This window comes from Etheostoma spectabile, unplaced genomic scaffold, assembly GCF_008692095.1.
Source record: "Etheostoma spectabile isolate EspeVRDwgs_2016 unplaced genomic scaffold, UIUC_Espe_1.0 scaffold00019182, whole genome shotgun sequence".
Taxonomy (NCBI): Eukaryota; Metazoa; Chordata; class Actinopteri; order Perciformes; family Percidae; genus Etheostoma; species Etheostoma spectabile.
In genome coordinates this window covers 149,396-168,512 of record NW_022604727.1, presented here as the reverse complement: position 1 = coordinate 168,512, position 19,117 = coordinate 149,396, and the positions used below count along the sequence as shown (strand labels likewise).

The following is a 19,117-nucleotide window of genomic DNA, read 5'->3' as shown; positions in this document are numbered from 1 at the left end:
GTGCTGGAGGGTGTTAACCCAGCCTCAGTCCTGGTTATTGGGGCTTAGAGTGGAGGCCTGTAGCCATGGAGGTCAAAGGTCAGACCCAGAGCCAGTTACTGGGCCTAGGGAGGGAGTGTGTGTGAGTGAGTGAGAGACACACACACACACACACACACACACACACACAATACATACATGCATACATACATACATACATGCAAACATACAGTACGCATACATAGATACACACAGTACACATACACACATACACACACACAGTACACATACACACACACAGTACACATACATACACACAGTAGACATACACACAGTACACACACAGACATACATACATGCACACCTGGACTTCAATTCACACCTGGTCCCTTTATCACTTCAGTACTGGACTCAACACTGACACTTTAATGATAGTCGATGGTCTTTTCTTTGTTTATTTGACAAATGTTCTCATATTTGTTATTGTTGTTACTTTGTTGTCTTTATACTGTCTTTTTTCTATTTTTTCATTTATTTTTCTCTTGCTAAAAGTGCGGCTGCAAATTTCAATACAGAGGAGTCCAAGTCTAAGCACGCACGCACACACACACAGAGACAGAGAGATACAGAGAGCCAGAGACTCCATGGATACACACAGTATCACATGTGTAGCCTTTGTAGCAAGATTTCACACAATTTTTCTAAGTGTCAGAGGGTGCGGTGTCCCCGGCGGCCACCAGAGGGACGGCAACATCAGAGCTGCTCTCTGTAGCAAAGGACGTGTACATATGTGTAACTGCTCGTAGCAAGGGCCTGCAGGATAGAGGGTTGAAGCAGAAGTGCACCCCGGGGGCACTTTTTCTCTGGCCTGTAACTTTTGACGTGAAGGTGCCAGAGGCGAGGCAGTTAGACGCACCCCCCCAAAAGCACTTACTGGCTTTCCAGTGGTGCCGAGCACAAGTCTGTGCGGGTTACGGTTAGGGCCAGGCGAGGGTTGTTTTAGCCAGTTTGCACCCATTTGCATCTTTTTGGGCCTTATGGAGCAGGCTGAGAGCCCTGGAGGTCAGAGGCCAGACTCAGAGCCAGTTGCTGGGCCTCAGCAGGGAGCATGTGGGTGCTGGAGGGTGTTAACCCAGCCTCAGTCCTGGTTATTGGGGCTTAGAGTGGAGGCCTGTAGCCATGGAGGTCAAAGGTCAGACCCAGAGCCAGTTACTGGGCCTAGGGAGGGAGTGTGTGTGAGTGAGTGAGAGACACACACACACACACACACACACACACACACACAATACATACATGCATACATACATACATACATGCAAACATACAGTACGCATACATAGATACACACAGTACACATACACACATACACACACACAGTACACATACACACACACAGTACACATACATACACACAGTAGACATACACACAGTACACACACAGACATACATACATGCACACCTGGACTTCAATTCACACCTGGTCCCTTTATCACTTCAGTACTGGACTCAACACTGACACTTTAATGATAGTCGATGGTCTTTTCTTTGTTTATTTGACAAATGTTCTCATATTTGTTATTGTTGTTACTTTGTTGTCTTTATACTGTCTTTTTTCTATTTTTTCATTTATTTTTCTCTTGCTAAAAGTGCGGCTGCAAATTTCAATACAGAGGAGTCCAAGTCTAAGCACGCACGCACACACACACAGAGACAGAGAGATACAGAGAGCCAGAGACTCCATGGATACACACAGTATCACATGTGTAGCCTTTGTAGCAAGATTTCACACAATTTTTCTAAGTGTCAGAGGGTGCGGTGTCCCCGGCGGCCACCAGAGGGACGGCAACATCAGAGCTGCTCTCTGTAGCAAAGGACGTGTACATATGTGTAACTGCTCGTAGCAAGGGCCTGCAGGATAGAGGGTTGAAGCAGAAGTGCACCCCGGGGGCACTTTTTCTCTGGCCTGTAACTTTTGACGTGAAGGTGCCAGAGGCGAGGCAGTTAGACGCACCCCCCCAAAAGCACTTACTGGCTTTCCAGTGGTGCCGAGCACAAGTCTGTGCGGGTTACGGTTAGGGCCAGGCGAGGGTTGTTTTAGCCAGTTTGCACCCATTTGCATCTTTTTGGGCCTTATGGAGCAGGCTGAGAGCCCTGGAGGTCAGAGGTCAGACTCAGAGCCAGTTACTGGGCCTCAGCAGGGAGCATGTGGGTGCTGGAGGGTGTTATCCCAGCCTCAGTCCTGGTTATTGGGGCTTAGAGTGGAGGCCTGTAGCCATGGAGGTCAAAGGTCAGACCCAGAGCCAGTTACTGGGCCTAGGGAGGGAGTGTGTGTGAGTGAGTGAGAGACACACACACACACACACACACACACACACCCACCCACACACACACACACACACACACACACACACACACACACACACACACACACACACACACACACACACACACACACACACACACACAACAAGTTATTTTAAAAGAAGACAATTTAAAAAAGTGGATCTGTTTTCCAAGACATTACAACAAAAGAGACAGCAACTTCCGTTTTGATGCTTTTAATTTGATATCCAAAGGAAGTCACATGTCAATTTCATGACAGGAAGTTGACACAGTTGTTTATCTTCCGTCAGCGGCGCCGGTGGAGTTGTAGCTAACGGAGGAATATATCCGCCCAGTGCGTTGTTGGAAAGGAGTGACAGTCAAAGGCAAAAGAAGACAGAGAGGGGTGAGTCAAGTGTGTTTGCAGAAACGACTTTGTGGTGGCAGTTGTTGCGTGCTCTAGCCGTGGCAAGGTGTGCTCGTGTGGGCAGAGTGGCTGGCTGCGAGCACCTGGAAACGCGAGTAGCCTACAATGAATCCATGTACGTTGCATCGCTGTGGTCTGTGTTGTAGACCAGCTAAAAGCGTGTGTTAGAAGGTATCGGTCTGAGGCTATGTTCTGACTACAGACACGCACACACACAGAGAGAGGGACACGCACACACACAGAGAGAGGGACACGCACACACACAGAGAGAGGGACACGCACACACACAGAGAGAGAGACGCACTGAATTCATATCTTACTAATGAGTCAGAATCTTATTAACCTGGAGTCCCAGTTTCTGTCATAATAATCATATATGTTATGTTTTAGGCCTGTTGGCAGAAATCCATTTAAAATGTAGCCTTTGCCATATAAAGACGTGTCCTCCATGTCCACTGAAGTTCCTCAGTGTCTCTCTAGTAACATTTTTGTGCTCCAGGTAGCTTTCGCAAGGCTACTTTTACTTTTATACTTTAAGTAAATTTCCAAGCCTGTACTTTGTTACTTTTACTTGAGTAAAGAAGTTTAATCAGTACTTCCACTTTTACCAGAGTATTCTTTAACACAAGTATCTGTACTTGTAACCCTAACCCTTTCCGTACTTAAGTAGAAGTACAGATACTTGTGTTAAAGAATACTCTGGTAAAAGTGGAAGTACTGATTAAATGCTCCCGGGGGCATTGCTGTTATAGCCCGGTTGGGTTTAGGAAACTGCCTGGCAACGTCTCCTAGCACATCTGTCATTGCGAAGCCAGCCTGGCAATGAATATAAATAAATATGAAGGTGGGCCTCCTGAATAATGCAATTTTAATGAACTGGTAAAGCAGTCAGAGTTGTCTCAATGCACTTCATTTATTGTTACAATTTCAAAGAAATACAATTTTTATTTTCTATTTTTAATTCATGTTTTTAAGGGTGCCAGCCCTCAACATTCTTTCTTTGCCCCCTGCAGCACCTTTATCCTGGCTGCACGTGGGAGTGGTCACGCAGCTGGCCCAAGAGGTGCAATCAGTGTGAGCCACAGGAAGTCAGAGGGAGGAGAGCCACATGAGGCAGCAGCTGCGTTTCACAGAGGAGATCTCGATCTTCGAGGTGAGGAACAACCCAAATCCCTTCTTTCTTTTAACCCGCAGGTACTGAATTTATAGTTTTGTGTCGACGTTATTTCAGTCAATTCAGAAATCGAGTGCTTTTGCAAGTCCCTGTGCGTTTTCATGACGTTTTTGGTCTGTTAGGGTGGCGGTCAACACATGGCTCGAAATTGAAGTAGTCAATTGTTTAAGAAGTCGTGTGTGGGTCGTTTGCATGTCATTTAACACACTAACGCAAGATGAGAAGCACCTGCTTGGTCTGTACGTCATCTGAATTAAATGATGTACTGAGATGTATCAATTTAACTTGGCCTAATTTGATGTGAGCCAGTCAATCCATAGATCAAAAAACAACAACAACAACAACAACGTTCTGTTGTGCTGTTTGTTTCCATGTGCAGAGAGCAGGTCAGGAGAGGATGGAGGGCGAGGAGGCTCCAAGCCACAGGCCCAGACTGGGCCCAGAACTGAGCTGGACGTACTCTACAAGCTGTCCCACAGACGGTAAGGGTGTTATCCAATTGATCCATGGGCATCGGTGTATTTCTGCATCATCAGAACTAATTCTTGGCTTAAATGTGGGTCTGAAATTCCTCTGGATTTTTAGGCTAACTGGAGCTCAGGCGACAGTTTCAAACGTCTCGTTCTACTCTCTGCTCTGTGTTTTCTCCCTGATGTGTTTCACCTGTTGTTAGGAGGAGGAGGAGGAGCAGGAGGAGGGGAAAAAGACGCCGACGCCGTACTAGGGGAACAGGAGGAGGAGGAGGAGGAGGAGGAGGAGGAGGAGAGAGGAGGAAGAGGGGCTCCTTCAGACAGACCCAGAGAACCAAAAGTGAGTCATTTTCAGTTCATTCGCACCTTTTCATTTTCCTTGTTAAATGGTTGAAAAAAACCTTGATCTTTTCCAACTATGGGGTGGAGTCCGTCATCCGTTTCTTCACTCTACACATGGGTGGTACTCGCCTGATTTAGCGTTAGTCATCTGGTTAAGTTTGAAGCTGATTGGAGCGCAAAATGACACTTTCTAGCATTAAAGAGTTCCACACCTGCAACCCGGGTCTCTTTGCATTGAAATAAATATGAAGGTGGGCCTCCTGCAATTGTAATAAACTGGTAAAGTACTTTTAAATAAATGCGTTTGGACTACATCATTAAATTCTCTCCTATTTGTCGATGAATTTAACGTTCTTCTTTTCTTCTTGGGGAGAAAGGTGGCAGATTGAGACGATGTCGGCCCGGCGCCTCGCCAATTCTCTGCCCCGCACCGGACGCAGACTTCACCCCCGTGGCCTCAGACAACACCAAAGCTCTCCTGAGGGAGGTCGGCAATCACAGAGACTTTGGCCAATTCCTTCATGCCGACTTTCACTGGACCGCACCCTGCACCAGCCTCGCCAATCCCCACTGCGTCCGGTATACGTTTGATGTCGACGGCGTCATGATCCAGTTGCGTCACACGAGGGGCATGGTTGCAGAGATCTATTTGAACCTGTCCCGTGTGGTTGCCACGCTGCAGCCCAGAAGGCGTGGCGGCACTTAGAAATTGCCTGGGCCACAAAATATCAAACGTTGAAGGCGGCTACGTCCTGACGCTCTACGCCGTCCCCAGCAGCCTGACAGAGCCGGACTTCAGCCTGAAAAATCCAAGCTTGTATGGCACACTTGCGGCCGAACTGCTAAATGAGGTAACTGAGAGTTTTTCCGACCCTTCAACCACCTGCCAGAGAAGGACATGACCCGCCCCACTGTCCAGAAGCAACCCACCACCAACCCTGCGTCCCACCGAGAGTATGGACGTGGGCCAGGCCATTGCGAGCGTGCTGTCGAAGACGGGCAGGACAACCTTCCTACAGATGTACGCCCATCCATTGCAACCATCCTTTCAAACATCAGGGCAGTGCAGTGCTGGTCACTTGCGGCTTGAGCCACCCAGACTCCAAGGCTTCCCTTACCAGCAGGGCGCTCTCTTACCTGGTGCATGTCCGGGACTTGACGCTTTGCCCCTATGACTTTGACCCGACAGAGGTTTTTTTTTTTTTTTTTTTTTCTTCTTTTAAAGTGGACCTGTCTGCTCTGCAAAAGCTCTTCCAGGACCATGTGCTGCCGGTGCCCCTCTGGAGCTGGACGTACTCTACAAGCTGTCCCACAGACAGGGTAAGGGTGTTATCTAATGGATCAATGGGCATAGGTGTATTTCTGCATCTTTAGAACTAATTCATAGCTTAAATGTGGGTCTGACATTCCTCTGGATTTTTAGGCTAACTGGAGCTCAGACGACAGTTTCAAACGTCTCGTTCTACTCTCTGCTCTGTGTTTTCTCCCTGATGTGTTTCACCTGTTGTTAGGAGGAGGAGGAGGAGCAGGAGGAGAGGGTTAGGGGTTAGGGTCAGGGGGGTTAGGGTCAGGGGTTAGGGTCAGGGGTTAGGGTCAGGGGTTAGGGTCAGGGGTTAGGGTCAGGGGTTAGGGTCAGGGGGGTTAGGGTTAGGGGTTAGGGTCAGGGGTTAGGGTCAGGGGTTAGGGTCGGAGGGTTAGGGTCAGGGGTTAGGGTTAGGGGTTAGGGTCAGGGGGGTTAGGGTTAGGGTTAGGGGTTAGGGTCAGGGGTTAGGGTCAGGGGTTAGGGTCAGGGGTTAGGGTCGGAGGGTTAGGGTCAGGGGTTAGGGTCAGGGGGGTTAGGGTCGGGGGTTAGGGTCGGGGGTTAGGGTCAGGGGTTAGGGTCAGGGGGGTTAGGGTCAGGGGTTAGGGTCAGGGGGGTTAGGGTCAGGGGGGTTAGGGTCAGGGGGGTTAGGGTCAGGGGGGTTAGGGTCAGGGGTTAGGGTCAGGGGTTAGGGTCAGGGTTAGGGTTAGGATAAGGGGTTGAAGCAGAAGTGCACCCCGGGGGCACTTTTTCTCTGGCCTGTAACTTTTGACGTGAAGGTGCCAGAGGCGAGGCAGTTAGACGCACCCCCCCAAAAGCACTTACTGGCTTTCCAGTGGTGCCGAGCACAAGTCTGTGCGGGTTACGGTTAGGGCCAGGAGAGGGTTGTTTTAGCCAGTTTGCACCCATTTGCATCTTTTTGGGCCTTATGGAGCAGGCTGAGAGCCCTGGAGGTCAGAGGTCAGACTCAGAGCCAGTTACTGGGCCTCAGCAGGGAGCATGTGGGTGCTGGAGGGTGTTATCCCAGCCTCAGTCCTGGTTATTGGGGCTTAGAGTGGAGGCCTGTAGCCATGGAGGTCAAAGGTCAGACCCAGAGCCAGTTACTGGGCCTAGGGAGGGAGTGTGTGTGAGTGAGTGAGAGACACACACACACACACACACACACACACACACACACACACACACACACACACACCATACATGCATGCATGCATGCATACATACATACATACATACATGCAAACATACAGTACACATACATAGATACACACATACACACACACAGTACACATACACACACACAGTACACATACATACACACAGTAGACATACACACAGTACACACACAGACATACATACACACACACACACACACACACAATAAATACATACATACATACATACATACATACATACATGCAAACATACAGTACACATACATAGATACACACACACAGTACACATACACACACACAGTACACATACATACACACAGTAGACATACACACAGTACACACACAGACATACATACATGCACACCTGGACTTCAATTCACACCTGGTCACTTTATCACTTCAGTACTGGACTCAACACTGACACTTTAATGATAGTTGATGGTCTTTTCTTTGTTTATTTGACAAATGTTCTTATATTTGTTATTATTGTTATTTTGTTGTCTTTATACTGTCTTTTTTCTATTTTTTCATTTCTTTTTCTCTTGCTAAAAGTGCTGCTGGAAATTTCAATACAAAGAAGTCCAAGTCTAAGCACGCACGCGCGCGCGCACACACACACACACACACACACACACAAGTTACATTGTGTAACTTGCTCTGTGTTTCACCTGTTGTTAGGAGGAGGAGGAGGAGCAGGAGGAGGGGAAAAAGACGCCGACGCCGTACTAGGGGAACAGGAGGAGGAGGAGGAGGAGGAGGAGAGAGGAGGAAGAGGGGCTCCTTCAGACAGACCCAGAGAACCAAAAGTGAGTCATTTTCAGTTCATTCGCACCTTTTCATTTTCCTTGTTAAATGGTTGAAAAAAACCTTGATCTTTTCCAACTATGGGGTGGAGTCCGTCATCCGTTTCTTCACTCTACACATGGGTGGTACTCGCCTGATTTAGCGTTAGTCATCTGGTTAAGTTTGAAGCTGATTGGAGCGCAAAATGACACTTTCTAGCATTAAAGAGTTCCACACCTGCAACCCGGGTCTCTTTGCATTGAAATAAATATGAAGGTGGGCCTCCTGCAATTGTAATAAACTGGTAAAGTACTTTTAAATAAATGCGTTTGGACTACATCATTAAATTCTCTCCTATTTGTCGATGAATTTAACGTTCTTCTTTTCTTCTTGGGGAGAAAGGTGGCAGATTGAGACGATGTCGGCCCGGCGCCTCGCCAATTCTCTGCCCCGCACCGGACGCAGACTTCACCCCCGTGGCCTCAGACAACACCAAAGCTCTCCTGAGCTGGAGGTGTACACATAGCACGGCAGGCCCTGGATGGCGACATCCTTGCAGAGGCTCCCAAAGGAGATGGAGGGAGGTTTGCTCCTCAACACGCTGACCTTCATGTCCTGCGTGGCCTTTATCCAGAATGGAGCCTACGTAGACCATGTGCATCTTCAAAATCTTTGCCACCAAATGGGCCTTGCCGCAGGCCAGACTGCAGCAGCTGCTGATCCCGGGGAAACTCACCCTGGACAAAGTGAAGAATGAGGATTTGGAGGCTGCGTCAGACTGTCCCCTACAAGGTTTGTTTTGATATGTTCATGTGGTTCTTTGTTTCTTTTTGGTGGTTGCTTTTTCCCAAGCACTGTCTGTTTTTTTTTATAAAGGCGCTGTGCAAATGAAGCTTTTCAAATTACTATTGCCACAATAACAATGGCTATTGCTATTACTTATCGTCATTGTTCTATTTGTATAAGTTGCAGAATCAAGCTGCCCTCATCCCGTCCCTGCCACCGCCACCCACCAAATTGGAGGACTTTGGCCAGCCCCAGGAAGAGCGGTCTGTTGGAAGAAGATATGGGTCTGTTGGAGGCGTTGGATCTGTCGGTGAAAGTGGAAGAGAAGGGTCTGTCAGACGAAAGTGAAGGATCTTATGGTTTGCCAGCTTACCAAGTGCAGGCTAAAGAAACTGTTCAACTGAAAAAAGATGCACGTTTTATTTGAATTAGAGTGACACTGAATGACCAAAGTAAATGTTAAATGTAAGAAAGTAAGTGTATAATGCAATATGTTATAACATAATAGTTTATATAATGGTATATAATAGTTGTTATTGCATGCTGGATGCTTGGAGTTGCGATTTTTCCTCCCGTTGTCCTCAGTCCCTGGAAACTGAGCATTGCACTGACGAGCTTTGTTCTGTAACTGTCTTTGTGAATGTTTTAATGTGCCCACATGAACGCAGTCAGACTGATAGCTAGTGGGATTGCTGCGCTAGGTCCTGTCTAGACTCAGAGTCTACGGAAGGCTTTTCAAAGCTGAGCTGAAGTCGGAGGCAAGCACAGCTTGCTTAGGTCTGTAGCTCTCCACCCACATCACAGATCTGATCCCCCTCTGCATAGGTAATGCCTATAATAATGATTGTTAGTATTGTTGTTGTTATTATTAGGTCAAAGTCATGTTCTTGTCTGTAGACACTTATTTTGAGAAAAGTATGTGTTTGCATTGGTGTGTAGCTCTATTTGAATGTGTTTTATTCAATAAAGCTGTTGCTGAAAAAACACATTTTCATCATTTCTTAGCACGCACTCATTTCTCGTCTGGTTTTATATATTGTCATATGTTCAGCACTAATGAAGCCCCAGTGCTAAGAGTAATAAGCCACGTCTACTTTGAATACAGAGACAAGATTAGGCCGTACTGAATTCAAACATATTCAACATTTTATTAGTTTTTAATGTTCCCTCCTCCCTGCTTCAGTCCCATTGTTGGCTGTGGGAATAGTGGAGATGTGGGGAAGTAACGCTGCTATCAATCTTCAGAGGTGGAGAGCCTCAGAGGTCAATCTGGCATAAAACTTACATTGTCTGTAGATACTTATTTTGAGAAAAGTACGTGTTTACATTGGTGTATATGTAGTAAACTTTATTTCAGACCCAGGGGGATCCATATCAAAATAAGAACATATACAAACACAAAAATACAAAATACACAAATAATAAAATTAAAAATAAAGCCTTCCACAATGTTCAGTGTCTAGTATACAGACATGTTCGCCAATGGTTCCACAATCTGGAGGGGAATCTGACAGAACTACGTACAGGGTTTGCCAAAACAGAGATTATGTCATTTTCTGACTCAGACACCCTACACATAAATCTATACAATATATATATATATATATATATATATATATATATATACAGTATAGTAGATTTGAATGTGTTATTCAATAAAGCTGTGGCTAAAAAAACACTCCAGTCCGTCTGTTTGGTTAATGTTTGCAGCAATCATGTTACCAAAATGGACACAATGGCCAACCAGATTGTGTTGCATGGTGAATATTTCGCCACACGGTGGCACTGTTGCCTAAGCTCTGGGGCATAGCTTAGGCAACAGTGCCACCGTGTGGCGAAATATTCATTTACATAACATGTAACAGAGCTCCCATCAAGGCTGTGGCTCTTTTAAATGTATTAGCTGTTAGTTATTGTTCAAGTAACGTTTTCGTATTAGCACTTACTCAGTTCTCATCTGGTTTTATCTATTTTTATATGTTCAGCACTAATGAAGCCCCAGTGTTAAGAGTAATAAGCCATATCTACTTTGAATACAAAGGCAAAAGTAGGCCATACTGAATTCAAACATTTTTTATTTATTTTTATTTTCCCTCCCCCATGCTTCAGTCTCATTGTTGGCTGTGGGAATAGTGGATACGTGGTGAATCAAAGCTGTCCTCCTGTCCATCCCAGTGAGGCTCGAGCAGCCCGCTCAGGTGGAGAGCGTCAGAGGTCAAGCTGGCACACAACTTACACAACTTGGCCACGAGGGGGCGGCAACACGCTGCTCTCCGTGTCAACGGGCCGGGTTAACAGGAGACCAGGCGCTGCCGTTTTTGTTCGGCTTATAACGTTTGACAGGAAGGTGCCAGAGCTATGGCAGCTAGACCTACCCCCCCAAAAGCCCTTACTGGCTTCCCAGTGGTGCCAAGCAATAGTCCGTACGACCTTCCCCTCCGGAGATATTATCAAAAACGGGTCTATTTCCTGGTTAAATTGCATAAATTAACGTCAAGCGAAAGCGAGGAACTCTGGGTAACCGCACCATGGATTAAGGGAGTGGGACACATTGGGTCCTTTATATAGAGCATGTGGCGCTGATTGAACTGAGCTCATGTGTAGGCTGCGGTCAGGATTCAGGCCAGGGCCCGGAAGAAGTTGTGTCGGCGGTAGCCGTGCTTTTGCCAAGAAGAACACGGCTACGTCAGCTTGCACACGGCTCTCCCCACACTTTTAATTCGAACTTTTCGGTACTTTGGTGTGGGTAAAACACAAGCGTTAAGTGCAAATAATGTGTATGGAGACAGCAGAATGAACAGCAATATTTCAGGTGGACCACTCTCTCACGTGTCTGCACGATAAACAACACACGCTGCTCTGGCGAAAGCTGTCATTCACCTCGCTGTAAGTCAGTTAGGTTACCCGAGGCACGAAACTTGATTTAGGTTACCAGGGGCACGGAGCTTTGGCGGGTGCGGATGGGGGGTTTAGTCCGAGGGGGGGTGCTTAAGTTCGGGTACACAGGTTCGCCCGGTGCGCAAGGTTCTGGAGGGTTGGGACTGGGGCTGTGGGAGTCTGGGGGGGGGGGCTGGGCTGGACTGGCAGAGCTCGGACCGCTGACGGCGCGTCCTCACCGCGGTAAAGTAGAGGTGGTGGTGGGGGGGGAGAGAGGGGGGGGGGGGGAGATAACGGAGACTAGGACCGGAGGCAGCGCGCGAGTTTGCAGCAGGTCTGCCCGCTCAAGGCGCGCTCTTCCTGGGGTAAAATGAACCGCGAGGGACCGGAGAGAGGGACAGGTGGGAGAGGGGGGAATTGGCAGCAGCTGTCCCCGCCCAAGGCGCGCTCTTCCTGGGGTAAAATGAACCGCGAGGGACCGGAGAGAGGGACAGGTGGGAGAGGGGGGAATTGGCAGCAGCTGTCCCCGCCAAAGGCGCGCTCTTCCTGGGTTAAAATGAGATGAGTTTATATCAGAAATAACCCCAGTTAAAAGCACAAAGGAAGATTCTTTTTCCCCCCCTTAATCAGAGAAAGTCAACACATATGTACTCTGATTAAGGCACCAGTGACCAGTCACAAAATAATACTTTGCATATATTTGCTTCAGCGTGCACATGTAAGAAACGCCGTCATTGCCGTTGTGCACACACACACACACACCCACACACACACACACACACACACACACACACACACACACACACACACACAATACATACATGCATACATACATACATACATACATACATGCAAACATACAGTACGCATACATAGATACACACAGTACACATACACACATACACACACACAGTACACATACACACACACAGTACACATACATACACACAGTAGACATACACACAGTACACACACAGACATACATACATGCACACCTGGACTTCAATTCACACCTGGTCCCTTTATCACTTCAGTACTGGACTCAACACTGACACTTTAATGATAGTCGATGGTCTTTTCTTTGTTTATTTGACAAATGTTCTCATATTTGTTATTGTTGTTACTTTGTTGTCTTTATACTGTCTTTTTTCTATTTTTTCATTTATTTTTCTCTTGCTAAAAGTGCGGCTGCAAATTTCAATACAGAGGAGTCCAAGTCTAAGCACGCACGCACACACACACAGAGACAGAGAGATACAGAGAGCCAGAGACTCCATGGATACACACAGTATCACATGTGTAGCCTTTGTAGCAAGATTTCACACAATTTTTCTAAGTGTCAGAGGGTGCGGTGTCCCCGGCGGCCACCAGAGGGACGGCAACATCAGAGCTGCTCTCTGTAGCAAAGGACGTGTACATATGTGTAACTGCTCGTAGCAAGGGCCTGCAGGATAGAGGGTTGAAGCAGAAGTGCACCCCGGGGGCACTTTTTCTCTGGCCTGTAACTTTTGACGTGAAGGTGCCAGAGGCGAGGCAGTTAGACGCACCCCCCCAAAAGCACTTACTGGCTTTCCAGTGGTGCCGAGCACAAGTCTGTGCGGGTTACGGTTAGGGCCAGGCGAGGGTTGTTTTAGCCAGTTTGCACCCATTTGCATCTTTTTGGGCCTTATGGAGCAGGCTGAGAGCCCTGGAGGTCAGAGGCCAGACTCAGAGCCAGTTGCTGGGCCTCAGCAGGGAGCATGTGGGTGCTGGAGGGTGTTAACCCAGCCTCAGTCCTGGTTATTGGGGCTTAGAGTGGAGGCCTGTAGCCATGGAGGTCAAAGGTCAGACCCAGAGCCAGTTACTGGGCCTAGGGAGGGAGTGTGTGTGAGTGAGTGAGACACACACACACACACACACACACACACACACACACACACAATACATACATGCATACATACATACATACATGCAAACATACAGTACGCATACATAGATACACACAGTACACATACACACATACACACACACAGTACACATACACACACACAGTACACATACATACACACAGTAGACATACACACAGTACACACACAGACATACATACATGCACACCTGGACTTCAATTCACACCTGGTCCCTTTATCACTTCAGTACTGGACTCAACACTGACACTTTAATGATAGTCGATGGTCTTTTCTTTGTTTATTTGACAAATGTTCTCATATTTGTTATTGTTGTTACTTTGTTGTCTTTATACTGTCTTTTTTCTATTTTTTCATTTATTTTTCTCTTGCTAAAAGTGCGGCTGCAAATTTCAATACAGAGGAGTCCAAGTCTAAGCACGCACGCACACACACACAGAGACAGAGAGATACAGAGAGCCAGAGACTCCATGGATACACACAGTATCACATGTGTAGCCTTTGTAGCAAGATTTCACACAATTTTTCTAAGTGTCAGAGGGTGCGGTGTCCCCGGCGGCCACCAGAGGGACGGCAACATCAGAGCTGCTCTCTGTAGCAAAGGACGTGTACATATGTGTAACTGCTCGTAGCAAGGGCCTGCAGGATAGAGGGTTGAAGCAGAAGTGCACCCCGGGGGCACTTTTTCTCTGGCCTGTAACTTTTGACGTGAAGGTGCCAGAGGCGAGGCAGTTAGACGCACCCCCCCAAAAGCACTTACTGGCTTTCCAGTGGTGCCGAGCACAAGTCTGTGCGGGTTACGGTTAGGGCCAGGCGAGGGTTGTTTTAGCCAGTTTGCACCCATTTGCATCTTTTTGGGCCTTATGGAGCAGGCTGAGAGCCCTGGAGGTCAGAGGCCAGACTCAGAGCCAGTTGCTGGGCCTCAGCAGGGAGCATGTGGGTGCTGGAGGGTGTTAACCCAGCCTCAGTCCTGGTTATTGGGGCTTAGAGTGGAGGCCTGTAGCCATGGAGGTCAAAGGTCAGACCCAGAGCCAGTTACTGGGCCTAGGGAGGGAGTGTGTGTGAGTGAGTGAGAGACACACACACACACACACCCACACACACACACACACAATACATACATGCATACATACATACATACATGCAAACATACAGTACGCATACATAGATACACACAGTACACATACACACATACACACACACAGTACACATACACACACACAGTACACATACATACACACAGTAGACATACACACAGTACACACACAGACATACATACATGCACACCTGGACTTCAATTCACACCTGGTCCCTTTATCACTTCAGTACTGGACTCAACACTGACACTTTAATGATAGTCGATGGTCTTTTCTTTGTTTATTTGACAAATGTTCTCATATTTGTTATTGTTGTTACTTTGTTGTCTTTATACTGTCTTTTTTCTATTTTTTCATTTATTTTTCTCTTGCTAAAAGTGCGGCTGCAAATTTCAATACAGAGGAGTCCAAGTCTAAGCACGCACGCACACACACACAGAGACAGAGAGATACAGAGAGCCAGAGACTCCATGGATACACACAGTATCACATGTGTAGCCTTTGTAGCAAGATTTCACACAATTTTTCTAAGTGTCAGAGGGTGCGGTGTCCCCGGCGGCCACCAGAGGGACGGCAACATCAGAGCTGCTCTCTGTAGCAAAGGACGTGTACATATGTGTAACTGCTCGTAGCAAGGGCCTGCAGGATAGAGGGTTGAAGCAGAAGTGCACCCCGGGGGCACTTTTTCTCTGGCCTGTAACTTTTGACGTGAAGGTGCCAGAGGCGAGGCAGTTAGACGCACCCCCCCAAAAGCACTTACTGGCTTTCCAGTGGTGCCGAGCACAAGTCTGTGCGGGTTACGGTTAGGGCCAGGCGAGGGTTGTTTTAGCCAGTTTGCACCCATTTGCATCTTTTTGGGCCTTATGGAGCAGGCTGAGAGCCCTGGAGGTCAGAGGTCAGACTCAGAGCCAGTTACTGGGCCTCAGCAGGGAGCATGTGGGTGCTGGAGGGTGTTATCCCAGCCTCAGTCCTGGTTATTGGGGCTTAGAGTGGAGGCCTGTAGCCATGGAGGTCAAAGGTCAGACCCAGAGCCAGTTACTGGGCCTAGGGAGGGAGTGTGTGTGAGTGAGTGAGAGACACACACACACACACACACACACACACACCCACCCACCCACACACACACACACACACACACACACACACACACACACACACACACACACACACACACACACACACACACACACACAACAAGTTATTTTAAAAGAAGACAATTTAAAAAAGTGGATCTGTTTTCCAAGACATTACAACAAAAGAGACAGCAACTTCCGTTTTGATGCTTTTAATTTGATATCCAAAGGAAGTCACATGTCAATTTCATGACAGGAAGTTGACACAGTTGTTTATCTTCCGTCAGCGGCGCCGGTGGAGTTGTAGCTAACGGAGGAATATATCCGCCCAGTGCGTTGTTGGAAAGGAGTGACAGTCAAAGGCAAAAGAAGACAGAGAGGGGTGAGTCAAGTGTGTTTGCAGAAACGACTTTGTGGTGGCAGTTGTTGCGTGCTCTAGCCGTGGCAAGGTGTGCTCGTGTGGGCAGAGTGGCTGGCTGCGAGCACCTGGAAACGCGAGTAGCCTACAATGAATCCATGTACGTTGCATCGCTGTGGTCTGTGTTGTAGACCAGCTAAAAGCGTGTGTTAGAAGGTATCGGTCTGAGGCTATGTTCTGACTACAGACACGCACACACACAGAGAGAGGGACACGCACACACACAGAGAGAGGGACACGCACACACACAGAGAGAGGGACACGCACACACACAGAGAGAGAGACGCACTGAATTCATATCTTACTAATGAGTCAGAATCTTATTAACCTGGAGTCCCAGTTTCTGTCATAATAATCATATATGTTATGTTTTAGGCCTGTTGGCAGAAATCCATTTAAAATGTAGCCTTTGCCATATAAAGACGTGTCCTCCATGTCCACTGAAGTTCCTCAGTGTCTCTCTAGTAACATTTTTGTGCTCCAGGTAGCTTTCGCAAGGCTACTTTTACTTTTATACTTTAAGTAAATTTCCAAGCCTGTACTTTGTTACTTTTACTTGAGTAAAGAAGTTTAATCAGTACTTCCACTTTTACCAGAGTATTCTTTAACACAAGTATCTGTACTTGTAACCCTAACCCTTTCCGTACTTAAGTAGAAGTACAGATACTTGTGTTAAAGAATACTCTGGTAAAAGTGGAAGTACTGATTAAATGCTCCCGGGGGCATTGCTGTTATAGCCCGGTTGGGTTTAGGAAACTGCCTGGCAACGTCTCCTAGCACATCTGTCATTGCGAAGCCAGCCTGGCAATGAATATAAATAAATATGAAGGTGGGCCTCCTGAATAATGCAATTTTAATGAACTGGTAAAGCAGTCAGAGTTGTCTCAATGCACTTCATTTATTGTTACAATTTCAAAGAAATACAATTTTTATTTTCTATTTTTAATTCATGTTTTTAAGGGTGCCAGCCCTCAACATTCTTTCTTTGCCCCCTGCAGCACCTTTATCCTGGCTGCACGTGGGAGTGGTCACGCAGCTGGCCCAAGAGGTGCAATCAGTGTGAGCCACAGGAAGTCAGAGGGAGGAGAGCCACATGAGGCAGCAGCAGCTGCGTTTCACAGAGGAGATCTCGATCTTCGAGGTGAGGAACAACCCAAATCCCTTCTTTCTTTTAACCCGCAGGTACTGAATTTATAGTTTTGTGTCGACGTTATTTCAGTCAATTCAGAAATCGAGTGCTTTTGCAAGTCCCTGTGCGTTTTCATGACGTTTTTGGTCTGTTAGGGTGGCGGTCAACACATGGCTCGAAATTGAAGTAGTCAATTGTTTAAGAAGTCGTGTGTGGGTCGTTTGCATGTCATTTAACACACTAACGCAAGATGAGAAGCACCTGCTTGGTCTGTACGTCATCTGAATTAAATGATGTACTGAGATGTATCAATTTAACTTGGCCTAATTTGATGTGAGCCAGTCAATCCATAGATCAAAAAACAACAACAACAACAACAACGTTCTGTTGTGCTGTTTGTTTCCATGTGCAGAGAGCAGGTCAGGAGAGGATGGAGGGCGAGGAGGCTCCAAGCCACAGGCCCAGACTGGGCCCAGAACTGAGCTGGACGTACTCTACAAGCTGTCCCACAGACGGTAAGGGTGTTATCCAATTGATCCATGGGCATCGGTGTATTTCTGCATCATCAGAACTAATTCTTGGCTTAAATGTGGGTCTGAAATTCCTCTGGATTTTTAGGCTAACTGGAGCTCAGGCGACAGTTTCAAACGTCTCGTTCTACTCTCTGCTCTGTGTTTTCTCCCTGATGTGTTTCACCTGTTGTTAGGAGGAGGAGGAGGAGCAGGAGGAGGGGAAAAAGACGCCGACGCCGTACTAGGGGAACAGGAGGAGGAGGAGGAGGAGGAGGAGGAGGAGGAGAGAGGAGGAAGAGGGGCTCCTTCAGACAGACCCAGAGAACCAAAAGTGAGTCATTTTCAGTTCATTCGCACCTTTTCATTTTCCTTGTTAAATGGTTGAAAAAAACCTTGATCTTTTCCAACTATGGGGTGGAGTCCGTCATCCGTTTCTTCACTCTACACATGGGTGGTACTCGCCTGATTTAGCGTTAGTCATCTGGTTAAGTTTGAAGCTGATTGGAGCGCAAAATGACACTTTCTAGCATTAAAGAGTTCCACACCTGCAACCCGGGTCTCTTTGCATTGAAATAAATATGAAGGTGGGCCTCCTGCAATTGTAATAAACTGGTAAAGTACTTTTAAATAAATGCGTTTGGACTACATCATTAAATTCTCTCCTATTTGTCGATGAATTTAACGTTCTTCTTTTCTTCTTGGGGAGAAAGGTGGCAGATTGAGACGATGTCGGCCCGGCGCCTCGCCAATTCTCTGCCCCGCACCGGACGCAGACTTCACCCCCGTGGCCTCAGACAACACCAAAGCTCTCCTGAGGGAGGTCGGCAATCACAGAGACTTTGGCCAATTCCTTCATGCCGACTTTCACTGGACCGCACCCTGCACCAGCCTCGCCAATCCCCACTGCGTCCGGTATACGTTTGATGTCGACGGCGTCATGATCCAGTTGCGTCACACGAGGGGCATGGTTGCAGAGATCTATTTGAACCTGTCCCGTGTGGTTGCCACGCTGCAGCCCAGAAGGCGTGGCGGCACTTAGAAATTGCCTGGGCCACAAAATATCAAACGTTGAAGGCGGCTACGTCCTGACGCTCTACGCCGTCCCCAGCAGCCTGACAGAGCCGGACTTCAGCCTGAAAAATCCAAGCTTGTATGGCACACTTGCGGCCGAACTGCTAAATGAGGTAACTGAGAGTTTTTCCGACCCTTCAACCACCTGCCAGAGAAGGACATGACCCGCCCCACTGTCCAGAAGCAACCCACCACCAACCCTGCGTCCCACCGAGAGTATGGACGTGGGCCAGGCCATTGCGAGCGTGCTGTCGAAGACGGGCAGGACAACCTTCCTA

General features: G+C 47.5%; 1 protein-coding gene across 4 annotated transcripts; it reads left to right on the top strand.

The window, feature by feature from the left end:
• The first annotated feature begins 2,469 nt into the window (after positions 1-2,469).
• LOC116684014 (uncharacterized) lies at positions 2,470-18,860 on the top strand. 4 transcript variants are annotated; one of them, XM_032510035.1, is made up of 6 exons: positions 2,470-2,707; positions 3,742-3,881; positions 4,282-4,384; positions 17,669-17,771; positions 17,966-18,099; positions 18,479-18,860. In XM_032510035.1, the coding sequence occupies exons 2-6, from the start codon at positions 3,837-3,839 to the stop codon at positions 18,805-18,807; spliced, it is 714 nt and encodes a 237-aa protein (XP_032365926.1). In that variant the 5' UTR covers positions 2,470-2,707; positions 3,742-3,836; the 3' UTR covers positions 18,808-18,860. The 4 variants fall into 4 exon arrangements, 3 of the variants coding, with proteins under 3 accessions (XP_032365926.1, XP_032365925.1, XP_032365924.1); XM_032510034.1 differs by lacking the exons at positions 2,470-2,707; positions 3,742-3,881; positions 4,282-4,384 and adding exons at positions 5,433-6,034; positions 17,126-17,268; XM_032510033.1 differs by lacking the exons at positions 2,470-2,707; positions 3,742-3,881; positions 4,282-4,384 and adding exons at positions 5,433-6,034; positions 17,126-17,268 and having other exon boundaries at positions 17,963-18,099.
• Positions 18,861-19,117: the final 257 nt, after the last annotated feature.